The sequence below is a fragment of the Tupaia chinensis genome, unplaced genomic scaffold (assembly GCF_000334495.1).
Source record: "Tupaia chinensis unplaced genomic scaffold, TupChi_1.0 Scaffold000113_1, whole genome shotgun sequence".
Lineage (NCBI taxonomy): Eukaryota > Metazoa > Chordata > Mammalia > Scandentia > Tupaiidae > Tupaia > Tupaia belangeri.
The window spans coordinates 5,329,939-5,348,648 of NW_006159577.1; the positions used below are offsets into that span (position 1 = coordinate 5,329,939).

General features: G+C 46.2%; 1 protein-coding gene across 1 annotated transcript in view; it reads right to left on the reverse strand.

Moving 5' to 3' along the window:
- TACC2 (transforming acidic coiled-coil containing protein 2) overlaps positions 1-18,710 on the reverse strand; it is a 239,069-nt gene that overhangs the window by 184,961 nt on the left and 35,398 nt on the right. Inside the window, 1 exon segment of the mRNA XM_027770124.1 lies at positions 17-4,628. Coding sequence (XP_027625925.1) covers positions 17-4,628 — 4,612 coding nt within the window.

Consider the following 18,710-nt stretch of genomic DNA (forward strand, 5'->3'; position numbering starts at 1 on the left):
GCTGTGTTCCAGCATGAATTCTGACATCTGGAGCTGAGGCGTCTTCTCTGAGGCTCTGGGGAGTCCCCTGGAAGTCAGTGGCTTTCTCTGCAGGAATACTATGAGTAGCCACTTGTGAGGAAAGACCTGGCGCTAGATCCTGCTTGCCCTTCCCCTGCTGTGAGTGAGCCTGGTCTCCCAGGCCTGGCCAGCTGTCCTCAGACCCTTCTGGCCTCCGGCTCCTCACTAGAGGTGGGACACCTGTCATTTCTTCCCCAACACTAGCACCTAACAGGTTCTGCTCTGAGGTTGGTCCTGCCAGCCTTGGCTGCTTGTCTGGAGCTGGATCTTGGGGAGCCAAACAGGAAATCTCAGCCTCTGTGGCCAACTCTGGCTTCTTCTCCACCAAGAGTTCAGGGAGAAGTGTGGGGAGGGGGGTGGTGACTGTTCCTTGAGTCCCATCTAGAAGCTTTTCTAGGCATTGTGGCACGGTGAGGTCCTTGCCCATAACACTCTTCCCAGCTCCTGCCTTTTCTCCAGCTACACTCTGTGACCGATCAGCAGTCAGGGCTCCAAGCACAGACTTCTCAAAGATCTTGGTGATGTGCTCCCTGAAGTCAGGTAGCCCAGTGATCTTTCCAGTCTGCTTAGAGCTTGGATCCGTACCCCCTGATGCACCCCTCCTTAGATCTTGAGAAGGTTCTTCTGTTCTCTCTCTGTTTTCCTCTGTCTCTCTTGCTGCATGGCCCACCACATCCTCCACATTGTCAGGGCACGCTGGAATCTCACTGGTCTTGTCATCTGCCCCCGGAACTGTTGTCACTTTCTCCTCCCCTGTTATTTGCTTACCCTCAGCCAGAAGTGGCGTTCTATCCAGGTAAGGCACGAAGTCCCCAAGTCCCTCAGTGGCCTCAGTTTTGGGGCTCCCACTGCTGGCTGGCACTGCAGAGATTTCCCCACCTGTAGCTCCTGGTTGCAAGAGGGAGGCAGGAGAGCCATCTAACAGCTTCATGGAGATAGCCTCTTCCAAAGCATGCAGGGGCTCTCCTTTGGGACAGGTGCTTTCACCAGGAGCTATGGGACCCTTCGAGAAGACATCTTCCACATGACTATCTTCTGCCCCTTTCCTGACAGCACCATCAATATGCAGGTAAGGAGTGTCAGGAGTGTGAGGAGCAGCCTCAGAAGGCAGGAGCCTGTTTGAGTCCAGGTCAGCCTGGCAGGCAGAAATATCCACAGCGCTCCTAGGAATCCCACCATCCTGGCAGGTAGATGTGTGCTGCTCAGCTTGACAGGGATCACCAAAAGTAGAGATGGAAGGATCCTCCCCAAGGATGAGGCAGTGCTCAGTCAGAAAAGAGCCACTACTCCCAACAGTGTCTCTTGGTTTGTCCGGAGCCTGCTGCATCCCCGTGTCTCCTTCATCAGCCTTACCACCAGTTTGGGCAGCCCCCCCTTCACCGCTTTCGTCCCCAGCTGATGGGGAACTTCCAAGAAGCTTCTGAGCCTCAGCATCCAAGGCAGCGGGGCACTCCATTTCCTGCTGCAGGGCCGACACTGGTTGCTGTCTCCCTTTGTGGATTTCATTACATGTGTCTCTCTCCGGAGCATGCTGGGTGGGTGTGACTCCGGGGTTGGCCAGTGCTGGGGCTGGCGAGCAGTGAGCTGCATCCAGAAGAGCTACTGAGTCAGGTAGACAGGGTGGGGCGCCCACTGTGTTTCTACTTGCCGTCTCCTTCTTACCCAAGCCCGAGAGCAGGGGCCGAGCGTCAGCTGCTTCAGAAACTCCTGCATCCCTTTGACAGGCTTCTTCATGCTGGCTGCCTGCTTTGAAAACATCAGCCAGCTCCTGTTGGGACTTGTTCAGCTCCTGCCCAGCAGAGCAGCTTTCTTTCCAGCTCAGGTTACCTGCAACAGAAGAGTCTTTCAAGGTGTCTGCTGCAGGAGGTGAGACCTTCAAGGGTTGGCCACCACGGCGTGTTCCCTCCTGTCCATTCTCCTCTAGTGCAGGTGGCTTCTGTCCTGTTCGTGCTGACAATGCTGACTCCTCTGTCAGAGAACTCTCTGGAACTGTGTCCCTGGGAGATGGACTTGGGGCATCAGACAGACTGCCTTTAGGGAGCTCACTTTGAAGTGCTGACCCAGAAGGTTGCTGCTTTTCTCCATGAGTGGGCAAGCTCATATCTTCTGGAGGTTTCACAGGTACATGGACTTGGGGAGAATCTGCACCCTGGTTCTTAAGACCTGGATCCCTTGGATAAATTTCTTTCCCAGTTTCAGGTGGTTGCATCTTCTCCCTGGGTATATTAAAGATGGATGCTTCTGGGTCTGGTTGGGATGGCCGGAGCTGGTTTTCAGATGACAGCGGGGGCCACTCAGATACAGTTCCCATTATCCAACTAGCCCCTGGGCAGGACAGGTTCCCCTGCTGATCTTGCTCCAGGCTGAGCATGGGGATCCCGCAGTCCACTGCCAAGGTCTCTCCCTCGGCGGGATGTGGCACGTCTGCATGCCCTTTCAGTCCAGCTGCATCAGGCCTCGGCCCACGGGGTTGGCCCGGGGATGTCAGCAAGCCCTTCCCATCACAGGTGCCCAGCCTCTGTGGGGATGGGTGGCCCGTCATCTTTATTTCAGATGTGCTCTCTACTGTCTGGGCTTTGGATCCAACATCTACAGTGGGTGTTGACCGGAAATCTGATTTCTCAGATTCGAAAGCAGGAGGAAAATCCATACTTCCCAGCTCTCCTCTGCCCTGAAGGGTGTCAGGACATTTAGTCTGCAATCCTGGCCCCTCCCAGCCGGCTCCTTCTAGAACAGGGTGTTCCCCAGCTCCATCCAGTGCAGGGGGCAGAACATGGGCCTCCTCACGGAGTGTGTGCTGTGAGCCAGATACACCTGCCACGTGGGTGTCTGCCATCTCACTCCACACTGCCGCCTGACAGTCGGGCCTGTCTGCGTGCTTAGCACCTCCCTTTCTGGGTGACTGTGCTGAATCTGAGCCGAGAAGGACTCTGTTCTCTGCATCACCACTGGGTTTTGAAACCTCATCGTTGCACACCTCAGGACTGGACTTGCAGCTGAAGGCCTGAGATTCTTCTCCCCTGAGGTTCCCAGGATCTGCCCCTCCAGGTGGCTCTGGGGCTTCTTCCTGACCTCTAGGGTGATCTCCAGGTGATCTGGTTTTCCCTTCAGCCACAGCTGAGCTTTCAGTGTCATCAGGGGCCTTGGCTCCATCCTGTGGCCCCAGTGACTTGCTGGCATTTTCATTTGATGCACTGGGAGCCTGAGGGGGTAGCAGCCCTGGCTGAACAGTGTGGCTTTGCTCCCGGTTCCAGAGCTCTCCACTGCCCTGGGGTGAAGGGACAGACATCTCTCTGGGGCTCCCTTCTGGACATTCTCTAAGAGCTGATACGTGTCCCTCTAGTGCAGCCAACCCTGCATCCACCTGCTGTTCAGCTGGATCTGCAGAAACTGCTATCTCAGCCCCAGAAACCATCTCTCTGTCCATCCTGCTGGGGCCTTCTATGGCAACAGAAGCAGCTGGATGTGAAGTGAGGCTTGAAGCTGAACATGGTTCCTCAGTCGGAGCACGAGGGCAGGGCTCAGCACTCACAAGCAAAGCCCCTTCAGGCTGGCCGCCTGCTGTCACACAGACAACTGGAGTGGGCTCAGTTCCTCGTGTCCCTGTGTGTGAGTGACCCTGAGCACCACTAACACCCAGAGTCTCCTTCCAAGAGCACCCGTCACCTGGTACCAGACTGGGACTCACGACCTGGGGCCACTCCGCATGCAGCAGATGTGCTTCCATTTGCTGCTGCTGGTTCTCCTGGGAAGGAGCATGCACTTCAGCTTCTTGGGCAGCCCCTGACTTGCTCCCGGGGGGATGGCAGGCCCTGAGGAATCCCAAGTCCTTAGCTAAATACTGAGGAGGCACCCCCACTTGGCATGTTTCTCTGTCTGAGGCTGGATCTTGTGGAATCAAGGTCTCTGGTTCTGGGGGGGACTTCTCTGAGACAACTGAGCTCTCCTTTCCTGGCTGGGCTGCAGCAGGGGCCTTGGGAGACTCTTGTATAGAAGCCACTTCCTGTCTGGACTCTGGAGGGAGAAAGTCACCCGTGGCCTCTTCATCTTGGGACTCTATACCACTAGGCACATCACCTGGTCCACATAGCTGTCCTTTCACCAGCCCCCTGAAAGGTACTGGTGAAATTCCTGGCAATTGGTCAGTGCAGCTGGAAGAGGAAGGCTTCTGTCCCTCTTCCTCTAGCTCTTTCTCTCTTTCATCAGCACTGGGGATGTTAGCCACCACACTTTGCTGAGTAAGACTGTCCCCTTCAGGGACAAATGCTGCCATGGATTCCCCTGGAGCATTTGGGGAAGGTTCCCGCCTGGGGTGCTGGGCAAGGGGCCCATCTTCAGGTGCTACTGCAGGACTTGCCAAGTGACCTTCTGGGGGGCACTCAGCAAAAGGCATGGAGGCTGAGGGGCAATCGTGCTCCCAGGATGGTGATGGGTCGGGCAGTGGAGAACCTTCTGGCCCTGTAGCTTCCTGTGGGCACGTCTTTGGTTCAGTTGCCTCTGGCGGCACGATGCACCGATCTGGGCTGGCAGAAACCTCAGCTGCAGAGTGGGAGCCTCCAAAGCCAACACTGCCAACAATGAAAACATTTATTGTTCCATTGGCTTTCAAAGATGCCAAGGACAGCCATATTACAAACGAAATCACTCCCAGTCTACCCCACAAAAGGTCACCAGGTGCCTCAGCCACAAAAGCACTGTCCCCATGCAGCTCACTCCTTTCCAGAAAGAGCCCCCACTGCCCACCCCTCCCACAACTATTAATACTATACATGCCCGCAGTTTCTTCAAAAATCATTGCAGGGAGCCTCAAGTACTTAGTATGGGGCTTGCCATGCTGGTCAGTAGTGAATAGGGAAATATGGAAATTCATTAATAATATTCTGAAATGTAGAAAACCCAGGAAGATTTTTTTAGATTTTTGTTTTAGAGGTTTTTGCCTTAGGGTGTGTGCACTCGCCAGAGAGAGAGAAAGAGAGACAGAGACAGTGAAAGAGAAAGTGGGAAATCACCCCCTGGGGCATGGCCACGCCGCAATCTCTTTTCCTCTATTGTCCTCCCAGGATCTTAGGCACACACCCACACACATGTGCCTGACATCTTTTCCAAACCACAGAATCTGGGACTCAAACTGCTTAGTCAGCCATGTGGGATCCAGCTGTCTTAACCACCATACCACCAGCTGGTCCACATTTTTTAACTTAAAATATATGACCAGGGGCCAGCAGGTGGTATGGTGGTTAAGGCACTGTATGCCTCCATGGCCAACAGTGGTTCAAGTCCCGGACCTGGTGGCTTGCTTTTCCACTCTCCCTTTTTCCTCTCTCTGGTCAAATTAGAAAATATATAGTAATAACAAATAAAATAAAATAAATAATTTAAAACTACATATGACTGGTGGTGTGGTGGCTAAGGTGCTGGACTCCCATATAACTGACTGCAATTCAAATCCTGGGCCTAGCAGCTTGAAAATCACACCAGGCTCATGTGCCCAAATTCCCGGGAGGAGAATAAAGGAGAAGGGGTTATGGCATGGCCATCCTTGCTGGGAGTGATTTCTCACTTCCCCTCTCACCGTCTCTTTCTGTCTTTCTCCAGTGAGCACACTGGTTTTGCCCTATGGCAAAAACCTAAAAATAAGTAAATAAATAAAATAAAATATATGACCATGGCCCAGCCACTGTGGGGCAGAGGTAGCATAGGCACCCAACAAGACAGGATCATATGGGCAGCTGGGGGAGCAGGCTCAGATGATCAGGCCCTGCTGATAGTGTTTCTCTCTCATGCACATGCACACACACACATATGTGCTCTCTACCATAGATGTGTGTACATACAAATATATGTATATTTGTATAGATTTAAGTATGATGTTAAAAAAATGTCAAAAAATAGTCCCTGTATTAGTCACTTTTGGTGTTCTAGTGAATCTCCTATTTTTTTCCTACACAATTTTTTAGGGGTTACAATTTTGGTTATTTTTACATAATTGTGATTCTATGTACCTGCTATGATGACATATTTTTTAATATCCAGAGATATCAGGAAAATCATAGACATTGTGGTTTTTCTAAGGCTTTGGCCATTTTCTGTGAAGTTATTATAGAGAGGAAGACAGCAAAGAGAAATTTATGGAACTTGGTGTTACTGTTGCATGCGTCCATATTCATGTACACAGACCCACACTATGCTGGATGTGGCCAGAGGAAGATTCTATTCTCCACATCCAATGCCAAAATTCCGGCTTCCCAAGCAAGGCAACGCACATGCATTCACATATAAGGAATGCCTACAAGGTGAGGGTGAAGTGCACCTTTGTTCAAATATAAAAGCATGTAGGGTAGACATAACTGTGACCCCCTGAAGTCCATATGTTGAAGCCCTACCCCCCAGTGTGACTATGTTTTGAGACGGGACATTCAAAGAGGGAATTAAGGTTAAATGAAGTCATAGGGGCAGCGTCCTGATCCAATAGGACTTGTGTCCTTATAAAAAGAGGAAGAGTGCATGAACACACAGAGGAGAAGCCAGGTGGGAACACAGTGAAAATGTGCCTTCTGGGTTGTCCCATACTACAGTGGTTAAAGGAGCTGGATCCCATAGGGCTGGCTGCAACTCAAATCCCACCCTGGGTAACTTGCTTGCTTTCTCACTTTGTCTCTCTTCCACTCTCACCCTCTGTCTCTCTCTGGTTAAAGTTAAAAAAAAAAAAATAGAATGAATAAATAAAATAAAATAAATAATTATTTAAAAAAGAAAAACACACTCGTATGTGTGAACACATTCCCAAAACTTTTTTTTTTTCTGAGGGGGAGAGGTTTTTGCTGTAGGGTGCGTGTGCTCGCCAGACAGAGAGAGACAGAGAGACAGAAAATGAGAAATCACCCCCCGGGGGGATGGCCACGCCGCAATCCCTTCTTCTCCATTCTCCTCTCTGGATTTTGGGCACACATACATACGCGCCCGGCGTGAGTTTAAGCCATCGGGTCCGGGAATCGAATTGTGGTTGACTACATGGGAGTCCAGCAACATAGCCATTATGCCAACTGCTGGTCCCGTCATATTCCCAAAATCTTGACGGGAAGTAGGAATGGAGGAAAAAGGGTTATGGTGTGACTCTGTCCCATAAGGGGTTACTTTCTCTCTCTCTCTCTCTCTCTCCCTTTCTCTTTCTCCCCTCTCTCTGTGACTCTCTTCCTCTGGTGAGTGCACATGCCCTCTGGCAATAAGAAGGAAGGAAAGTAGATAGGAAGGTTGCCTTCTGCAACTTGTGAAGAAAGGCTTTACCAGAAATCAGCCCTGATTGTCCCCTGACCTGGACTTCTAGTCTCGAGAACTATGAGAATATAAATTCCTGTGGTTTAAACTACCCAGCTGTGATATACTCCGGTTGCAGCCAGAGAAGACTAACAAAATAGGTACATGGGTAGTTATTGTTCTAGACTTTCAACATTTTTGAAATTTCAAGTTTTCCAAACTAAAAAGTTAGGGAAATGATGGATGAAATCCACTGGACATCAGTGCTTTGCAGACAGTAACACTGGACATCTGCTATTTGCAGACAATAACACTGGAGCACAGAGGAGCGAAGCTTGGATCTCAACTTGGGCACTTGGCTCCAGGAGCCATGATCTCATTCACTCTGCTATGCTGCCTTCAAGACTAACTCCCAAGGAGAGCAAGAAGCTCTATACATGGTCTCATCCCAGCATCTCTGCCAAGCCAATCACCTCTGAAACACATGTACACCCTTTGATATCCTTGAAGGCAATGTGTTCACACCATCACCATGACAGCCATCCTGACCTAATGACTGTTCCTGCATATGGGACACAGGAAGCGTCCCTGAGACAGAGCTGCCACTGTCTCAAATAGAAGACCATTTTCTGACCCAAAGGCAGAGCTGACAAGGGCAAAGAGGAGAACACTTTGAGGGTAAGTTATTTGAATGCTTTCAGTCTGCAAATGATCACCAAGGACAGATGGCCCCAGGAGAGCCCTGGCCCATCCTGACTGAAGCGTGTGAAACCACCCAGGATTCAGGGAAGGCACTTTGGCCTGACTCCCTGGAAAGTGCCAGGAAGGAACTCAAACCTTGAGGCTGTTGGCTCGATGGATTGCTCTCCAACCAATAATTCCATATTCCATACCCAGACATTTTCCCTTTAATAACCACTCATTAATTGAGGGTCAAATATTTCAGTAGGTAATGAGATTACTGGTGCATATTTTGGAAACAAAGTGCTCCTATTGGTGTTGGCTTGCACAAGGAGCCTAGAACATATACCCCCTCCTTTATCCTACTAGAAATAAAACAAACAAAACCACTTCCTTGCCTCTGGCAGGAAATGCCAATTTAGGGAGAATATGTGGCTTCCCTTCAGGCTGACTTAAGTCATTATCATCTGGGGCAAGATGATAAACCCACTCTATATTGGCACCTTGCAAATTTATGTTATGCCAAGCCATCTTATCAGAGAGCAAACAGGAACACATTTCCCACTAAGTAGGAGGCACACAGCAACTCCCCTCATATATGAACCCAGAGATTGGCTTATTTAGCCTAAACTGAGCATCAGAAATCTCTGTGATTATCCACCAGAAGCAATTTTAAAGCCAGATTAAAGTCACTCACCAGGAGCAAATTTGCCTAAGGGCAAAAAATTCTAAGAACTGATCTGGGAGGGCTTTGCATTAATTGAAGCTTACATAATGTCCTTTTATGCTTCGAGATAGAGCCAAAATGTGTGGCCTAAAGGCTCTGCTCAGAATCCACAGGCAAGTGCTTTGCAGTCTGGGCAGCACAGGCCATCAGAGGAAGCCTTCTCACTCACAGGGGCGCCTCTGTGTCAAGGTCATCAGGGAGGGCACAAAGTCTCCAGCCTCCTGGTGTACACCACAGCATAGCGAAGGGAGAAGTGTGTGGTGTGGTGTGTGGTGGCCTGGGAGGAAGGGCCATTTGTTGTAGCAAAGGTCTAAGCAGATGATGTGGACATGGAAAAATTCCTCCCCATTTCCCTAGCTAGAGATAACCACACCCAGACGAGTTCTTAAGTGCACAGTTCTGAAAACGTGTGTGCATGCAACGCTTAGAGGGAGGAAAGAGGCTGGCTGCAGAAAACACAAAGGTGGCCCCTGCACTAGTAGACCAGCAAAAGCGTAAAGCAAAATCATAAAGGTGAAGAGTTGCCACACTCTGAGCATTTGGTACATTTCAGTTTTGAATTAATTTAAATTGGCACATCAGCCTGGCAGACTGGATATCCCCAATTTGTTGCGCACCAAGAAATATTTCCTGAGAGGCCCAAGACCAGCTCAGCAGTTGAAGAGATACTGATGCAAAGCAAGATGGAGCCCTGTGGCGCTGCCTGTCTCCAGAGCCCGCACTGCCTCCTGCGGCCCCGTGCTTGCTGCCTGCACCAGCCTCTCACCTGGATAGGTGAAGAGCCCTGTCTCTCATCCACTCTGGCCCCTTCCTCGAGTTCTCCAGACTGTATCCAGGGCGATGGCTGAGAAATGAAAGCTGCTCCTCTGGCCCCATTAGGAAAAGTCTCCAGTGCTTTGATTTACTGTCAACTATGGCCCCAACCTACCTTTCCTCCTCATCCTACATAGAACTCCCCAACCCTGCATCTATCTGGAGCCTGGACCCGGCTGCTCCTCTCAGAAAGATCTCAGGCCCCAATTTCACTTTCCAGTAAAGCTTCCCTGGCCTTGGCTCCCAGAGGGCCTCCTTTGGCAGGCCCTCCTAGCACTAGTCACAGCTGCCATCAACAGGGAAGGTGACCCTCACCCCCACTGGAGTACAATGTAGGCGGAGTCCTTGCCTCCTTTTAAGACTATATCCTCGGGGCCTGGCATATAGCAAATATTTAATAAATATTGTAGAATACATGAATGTATGAGTGAATGAAAGGTTGGATGGACAGATACAAAGGAACCCAAGTCAATGATACTGAATATTCGACAAGGCTTCCAAATCACGGTTGTTTCATTTGAAGATTATGAAAGTGTTTTCCTGCCATACAATCACAGCATTCCCATAACGTATCAGTCTAAACATCTCATTCACAGATGAAGAAACTGAAGCCCAGAAAAGACAACGTGCTTTTCCGAAAATCCTTCTGTGAAACAAATGAGGTTAGGGGCCTTTGCGCAACTCCAAATCCCTATGTGCATGGGTAGGTCTATTGAGTTAGAGGGTGCACTCCAAGTAATTTGTTACTAATTATAAAGTACGGAAGTCTGTGAATAATTTGTTATATTCACAAATTAATTCAAAAGACGAGATTTTCTCACATCGCATCATCATTGTTACTCATTGCATTCCACTTTTCCAAGGGAAAGCATGGGATAGAGTGAAGGCCAATGAGAGAACGCAGCCTTGGGGACCCACCAACTCTGACACTTGCGTCGGCAGTGGGGGCAGCTGGGTTGGAGATGTGGGGGTGCAGGGGCTGGGTGGTGTTTTCCAGCTTTTATATTCTTGCTTTGGTCCACAAATGAGGGACTTCCCTGACACCCCTGAGCTCACAGTGAAGTATGATGCTGCCGCCAAATTGTCTGCGCTCTTCCTGCCATCCCTCTAGGAGAAGATGAGATGGGGGAGAGGGAGAGAGACAGCCCCACGGTTCTAATTTCCTCCATGGCGGTTTTAAAATGCTCAAGCTCGCTGATGTGTCTGCCCACAATGCAGCCCCCTTTCCTCTCCCCACCATCTGCCCTGTGATAAGCTGGCAGGGGCCGGTGCTCCCTGACATTCATGGCACCCGCGTCTGGCACTGGGTGGGGAAGCTTAGTTTGGGGGAGAACAGGATAAGTTTGATTTTGACATGTCTTTCAACTCAATCTTGCCATTAATAATGCTGATGTTCTTGTTTCTATCAACCCCGGTATCTATTTCACAATGAATCTGGGGAAAAGGAATGTGCACTTGTTTGTTTCTTTGTTTTTTAGAGAGATTTTTTACTATAGGGCAGGTGCACTTGCTGGAGAGACAGAGAGCAAGAAATCACCCCCCACGGGAATGGCCACACCACAATCCCTCCTCTTCCATTCTCCTCTTAGGATCTTGGGCACTCATGCACACACACCGAGCGTGAGTTTTAAGCCACCGGGTCTGGGACTCAAACTGCAGTAGACTATGTGGGAGTTCAGTAAGACAACTTCTACTCCATCTGCTGGTCCCAAGAAGGAATGTGATTAATTAACTTCTCAAACCTAAAGTGTAACTTAGGGTCACTGATATGTTTCATTTCCCCACACATTCTGAAGGCGGGTCAAAATCTGAATTGGCTAATGTTGTGAGTACAACCATTTTTCATGAAAAGGAAGGCCGAGACTCTGTCCAAAGAAAGTAAACTAAGCCGCTGAAGGACTTCAGTGCTTCCAAAACCTGAAATCAGAATAAAGCTGGTTGGTATGGGGACCAGCCTGTGTCACGGGGACACAGCCAAATTTCTGCTAGCCACATAATCAATTTGCCACCCATATTAATCTCCTTTGCTTTGTACATTTTCCTATCATTTGTGAGTCTGGTCACTAAGGAGTTCTAAGGGTATAACTAATCATGACTCTCCGAGGTTGTCTATTTCCTGTAACACACCCACCCTCCAGTTATTCTTTCCCCCTTTTCTACCCCAAGCTGAGAAGACTGCCTGTAAAGACAGCCTCTTCAGGAACTGTATAAGTAGTTGAGCCAATGATGATAGATTCTTCTGGATTAATTATTAATGATAGCAAAAGCTACATAGGCGATTCCTTTTGTATTTCTATCAGGGACTTTTCAAAAACCAAACTCAGTGCTTCTCAGAATATGATGGCTAGGTGTGCAAGAAGGGCTGCCCTTGTCTTTAGAGAATGTGGGAAGTTGTAATTGAGATCCTGTGTGCTGAATACGAAAGCCTGGTTCAGAGTTTCCTTTCAGAATGAGTCCTAGTCACCAGCCTACATAGTTGAGATTCATTTTTCTAATCCCATCGACATAAATGGGGGAGAAAAGAAGTCAATGAATCAACATTACTGGGCCTCAACTGGTTCAGTGTCAAAGCCATAAAGACCATCCCAGTCTCCTCCCAGCACTGACACAGCTGCAGGGACAAGTCTGGGAGGATTAAGTGCTGTCAAGGTTGGCTTTTGAAGCCATAAAAAGCCACAGGAGCCTGCAAGTATCTGCGATACAAGAAGCCCTTGGAGAGAAAAGAGAAACAACTTTTGCCCGATGATATACTCTTTCTCATTCTTTTTTTTTTTCTAGAAGGGTCTTCTCACTTTCTCCAAAATAAATGCCAGGTGTTTTGTTGTATTTCCATTTAAAACTAAAGAAAGAAACTGGATATGGCAGCTTTCAAAATTTTTCAGGGAGCTGAGTTGGAAACTGTCATATAAAGAACTATTAGGCCAGCCTATGGCCTGATGTGTAGAGCACCTGGTTTACACACAGCCGATTGTACAGTTCAAATTCTAGACGCAGCAGTTTGAAAAACATGCCAAGCCCATGTGTATAAGTGCCCCAAGTCCTGACAGGATGGAGAAATGGAGAAGGAAATGAAGTGCCCCCATGCCCCAATCGGGGGGGATGCCTTCTCTCCTTGCTTTGTCTCCCTGGTGAGCACGTGTGCCCTCTGGCAAAATAAAAAAAAGAATAATTACTAATTATAAGAGGGGTTGGAATAATGAGGGATTGGCTGTTAAGGAGACATAGGGGAAAACATGATCTAATCTTGTTTAACCGTTAAGCCACACCCGTGTGGCTGACCACTGTTCAAGTCCTGGACCTAGCAGCTTGCTTTCTCACTTTCCTTCTCTCTCTCTCTCTGTGTCTCTCTCTATGGTCAAATTAAATAATAATAATAACAATAATAAATAAGATCAAATAAATAAATATTAAAAAAATGAAAAAATAAAAGAAAGTAAGTAACACAGTAAGCTCTGGTGTTGCTCCCACTGAAAGCCTGGAGAGAAGGGCATCAGAGGGGTTCTCAGGTGGAGTCCATCAGTCTTCCTGACTTGAGGTGTCCTGGGAGACAAGGCAGCTAGTGTTCCCAGGGTGGAGTACCAGAGAGGAAAGGCTGAACAGAGAACTCTGGAGACAGCAAAGCACTGATCACCATGTGCATGGATGGAATCCCAAGGCCAGTACAGACCAACCGAAAGATAAGGAGGAAACAATCCTCCAAGTCCATGCAGAACTGGAAATAGTTCATGCTCCCCACCAGCCAGGGTGGGGGACCTCGTAGATCGCGAGGCATCTGTTAGAGTCCTAAGAAGGGTCTTTTCTAAGCAGTGGGGAAAATTAACCCTCACCCAAACTCTTCTCTGGCACCCCCTAACAAAGCAAGACCCAGAAGGATTAAGAATTAAGCTGTTCCAAATATTTTAACGGTATCCCAGAACAAAGTTCAAGAATATTTATAGAAATACAAAAATATCCAGAGCTTAAAGTTCACAGTGTCTAGCAAAGAAGCAAGACTATATGATCCACGATGAAATAAAATCAAGTCACTAAATCTAAACCAGAAATCACAAAGATGATAAATTAGTACACAAGGGCATTTAAAAAATATTTTAACTATATTAAGTATATTCAGGAGGCTGTAGGAAAGAAAGAGCATGCTGAGCACAGATGGGAGATTTAAAAAGACCCAAATCAAACTTCTAGAAAAGCTACAATGTCTAAAGTGACATTACCTCTAACTAGGTAATGTTAATGACAGATTAGGCATTGGAAAAAAAAAAAAGTGACCTTAAAAAGATAGCAATAAGAAGTCTCCAAAATGAAACCCAAAATAAAGACTAGGAAAAAATAAATTTAATGTCAGTGAGCTGTGGGAAAACTTCAAGTAGCCACATATATGTGTAATTGGAGTCCCCAAAGGAAATTAAATACTTAAAGAAACAATGGCTGAAAATTTTCCAAATATGATATAAACTACAAACCCACGCATCCAAGTCTTAGCACAAGAAAATGAAAAAAAAACCTCCATCAAGACATATTGTATCCAAATTGCTTAAAACCAATTTTAAAAAGTAAAAAATATTAAAAGCAGCCATGGGGGAAAATAAAGAAGAAAAAGGTAAGAAAGAGATAAAACTTTTTATTGGAAAAAATAATGAAAGCCAGAATACAATGGGAAAATATTTTTTTAAATACTGAAAGAAAAAAAAAAATACTGTAACCACTTTGAACTTGGGACCAGATAGTGGCACAGTGGTAGAAGGAAATGCCTCTGCAAGCCAACTTAACATGGGAAGGTTCCTGGTTCAAGTCCAGAGACCTTCCTGAGCATGCTGGCACATGGATGGCTGAAGGTTGGGGGTGGATTGCGGCAGGGACCCTGGTGGGGGTGCTGTCTCTCTCTCTCTCTCACGTGTGCGCGTGCTCATCAATAAATAAACTAAAAAAGAGAAGAAGAACTCTGCACAGATAAAATAACTTTCTTTCTTTTTTTGGAGAGGTTTTTGCTATAGGGCGTGTTCGTTCGCCAGACAGACAGAGAGAGACAGAGAGACAGAAAGCGAGAAATCACCCCCCAGGGGGGATGACCACACCACAGTCCCTTCTCCTCCATTCTCCTCTTGGGATCTTGAGCACACACGCACATGCGCCTGGCATGAGTTTTAAGCCACCGGGTCGAGACTCGAACCGCGGTCGACTACATGGGAGTCCTGCTGGTCCCCAGATAAAATATCTTTCTAAAACATAGATTTTTTTTTTAAATAGGGCTTTTAGTCTCACAAAAACTAGAAAAATAACTCCCAGTAGACCTAGATTTCAAGGAATGTTAAAGAAAGTCTGTCAAGGAGAAAGAAAATATCAGATGGTAATCAGGATCTACACACAAAAAAGATACAGAGCACCAGAGATGGTAGCTATATAGGAAAATGTCATCCTCTTTTCTTATTATCTAAATCTGTTTTAAAAAGGCAATTTACTATTTAAAGCAAACATACTAACATGTATGGCAGGATTTTAAACATATGAGGGAGTAAAATGTACATCACTAGTGCAAAGGTCAATGGGAAGAAATGGAAGTATGGTGTTGTGAGCTGGCCCTGTAGCCTTCTAGTTAAGGGAATGGATCCCACATGACCAAACGAGGTTCCAATCCCTGCTGTGGTTCAAATCTCAGCCCTGACAACTTGAAAAAACATGCTGGGCATGTGTGGATGAATGCTCAAAATCCTAAGGAGGAATCGGAGATTGTGGCATGATCACACCCCGTTGGGGACTGTTTTCTCTCTCTCTCATTCTCTTTCTCTAGTGAGTGTAGGTGCCTACTAGCAATTTTTTTTTTTTTTTAGTTTGACTTTTGTAAGACTCTTCTAATATACATGGAATGGTATAATATCATATGAAAGCAGATTATAATATATTAAAGACTATATTATAGATCACCAAGCAATAGTTGTAGCTAAAAAGCCAAAAGGGAAGTAAAATAGAATCATAAAAACAGTGATTTAATCCAAAAGAAGAAAAAAAGAATATAAGAATAAAAAAACAGATGGACAGGGATCCACCAGATAGCGTGGTGGTTAAGGTGCTGGACACTCCCACAGAGCCGACCATGGTTTGAGTCCTGGACCTGGTGGCTTGCTTTCTCACTATCCCGCCCTCTCTTTCTCTCTCTGTGTCTCTCTCTGGTCAAATTAAAATAAATGAAGGAATAAATAAAATTAAATAATTCTTTAAAATACCAGATGGACAGAGAGGAAATAAATTACAATTGATAGATGTAAACCAATTATATTAATAATCAAGTTAAATGTTAATGTTATGAACACTAATTGAAAGGCAGAGATCATCAGAGTAGATTAATAAAGCAAGACCTAACTATATGCTGCCCACAAGAAAGGCACTGGTCTTGAACAGGAATTTTTAAGGATTTTTAAACTAATCTGGATAATATTGCACAGTGTTGGAGTCAGCAGGGGGCATGGTGCTTAAGGTGCCAGACTACCACATGACTGGCCACTGTTTTGAGTTCTGGACCTGGCAGCTTCTTTTGTCATTTTCCCTCTTTCTATCTTTCTTTGGTCAAATTTTAAAAAACAATAATAATAGGGACCAGCAGTTAAAGTAATGGCTATGTTGCTGAACTCCCATGTAGTCTACTGCGGTTCGAGTTCTGGACCCGGTGGCTTAAACTCATGCTGGGCGCGTGTGCGTGCGTGCCCAAGATCCCGAGAGGAGAATGGAGGAGAAGGAATTTCAGAATGGCCATCCCCCCGAGGAGTGATTTCTCGCTTTCTGTCTCTCTGTCTCTCTCTCTGTCTTTCTGGTGAGTGCACATGCCCTATAGCAAAAACCTCTCAAAAAAATAAATAAATAAAATTGAATAACTTTAAAAAAAACATTGCAATGTAGACACATGACATTATGCATTGGTCAAACCTGTAGAATAGGCAAGACAGGGAACATATAGTAAGCAATAGACTGCAGTTAATAATAATGTATCAGTACTGGCTCATTTATTATAACAAGTGTATCATACTGTTGCAAGATGTTAATAACAGGGAACCCGCACAGAGGAGGGAGGGGTACATGGGAACTCTACTATCTGTTCAGATTTTTGGTAAACCTAAAAAACTGCTCTAAAAACAATCTATTAATTATTTATAAAGTATATGAGGGCACTTCAAAAAGGTCACAGAAAAATGAAATTAAAGTACACATTTATTTTGGTGCAAACAAATTTTTAAATCCATCCATAGTTTTCTCACAATACACATTTTCTATGAACTTTTTGAATACCTTGTATATAAAAATGTGTGTGTGTGTATGTATGTAGGGAGAGAGAGCCATCTCAAAGTGAAGAAAAATGTTAGGGAAAAACAGTGTGAGGAAAACACACTAACTTTTTCAGAGCAGTTGTCTGTGGAGAGTAGGAGCACTGGTGATTGTTTTTTCTCTCTACTTTTCTCTTTTCTCCTTGTTCCAAGTTGTTACAATAAAAGAGTATAATCTCATAATGCAAAAATACTTCCCTTCCTCTCCCTTTAAAACCTGAAATGTGCTGTGGAAAACAGACAGGCCAAAAGCAGACACACACTTAAGTCAGCACGTGGCCTTGTCTTTCAGCCAGTGTCAAAAGTCAGGAGCTCGCTTCTTCCCTCTCCCACTCTCCTCTCGGTGTTTACTTCCTGCCGGAGATAAATAATGAGTCAGAGGCAGGACAAGGAGGGCAGCTCTGCCTGACACGCCCTGCCGGGCAGGAGCCTGGGAGTAGACCTGGAGTCCACAAGTTTGTTTGGAAGGGAACAGAGCGTGGCCGCCTAGGAAACGTGGGCGCGCTCAGGTGCTGACAGCTGGCCCTAGCCACTGCTTAGAGCACAGGTCAGATCTCTGCATTTTCTCTTTTCAGTTTCTAGGAATGGACTCTGTTTATAGGAAAATGAAGTCTTAAGGCTAGGTTGCAGTTTACTTTCTAATTCTGGAAACCACAGCGCCAGCACTCCCAAGTACCTGTGAGAACTGGCGTGCGGTTATGCAGGTGTAGGGCTCGGGTGGCATCAAACCACACTGGGCTTGTTCCCACCATGCCATGTTCAATGACCTGGGCCAAGTTCCTTAACTTCTGTGGGCCCTGATTTCCTCATATGGCCCGTCAGGCCTACGTTGGTGCACACAGAGCTGCTGGGTGAGGTGATGTGTTCAGCACTAGGCCTGGTGCTCAGCTTGCAGTAGACATTCGCAAAGGACAGTGGGAGGTCAGGAGTAAAAACATTCATTGTCATTCTTTCCTTTTTTTTCTTTTCTAAAAAAAAGTATATATGTGTTTATTTAATTTTATTTGTTGTTGTTGTTATTATTATTAGTAGTAATTAGATAAGAGAGAGAAAGGGAAAGTGAGAAAACAAGCCCTTGGATCATGACTCAAACCATGGTTGGCCATGTGGGAGTGCAGTGCCTTAACCACCGCACCACCTGCTGGCCCTAACATTTTTGTCTTTCATTTGAAACCCATTTATCTTATTTTTCCAAGCCATTTTTCTACCTTTTCCTTAAGTTGCTGTTATCCAAACATGAAAGATGATTTTCTATTCTAAATAGCAATTTGTCTTCTTAAAAAACCAAAAGTTGGAACCAGCAGATGGTATAATGGTTACGTTGCTGGACTCCCACATTGTCGTCCGTAGTTTAAGTCTTGGACCTGGTGGCTTAAAACTCATACCGGGCACATGTAGGTGCATGCACAAAATCCTGAGAGGAGATGGAAGGAGAAGGGATTGCAGTGTGGCCACCCCTTTGGGGATGATTTCTTGCTTTGTATCTCTCTGTTTCTCTGGATAGCACACATGCCCTATAGCAAAAATCTCTCTCTAAGAAAGAAAAAAAGAAGGCAGAAGTTAAGCTGAATGGATATGCTACATCTCCTATTTCCCAGATTTATTTATTTTTCTTTCCATAATTTTTTAAATTTCAATTTATTTATTTGCATTCATTCACTGTACATCATTACAACATACAAAATGAGATTTTCCATCCAGAGTACACTGTATATTGTCTCAATCAAGCACATCAACAAACATGTTATTATTAGCAAATGATCTTCCATTTCTTGTTTTCTGTATGTTTTGCTTTTTTTCCCCCCATCCTTGATTCCCTATCTCTTACCCTCTGCCATCTCCCACTCTCCTCCCACACTGTCTCT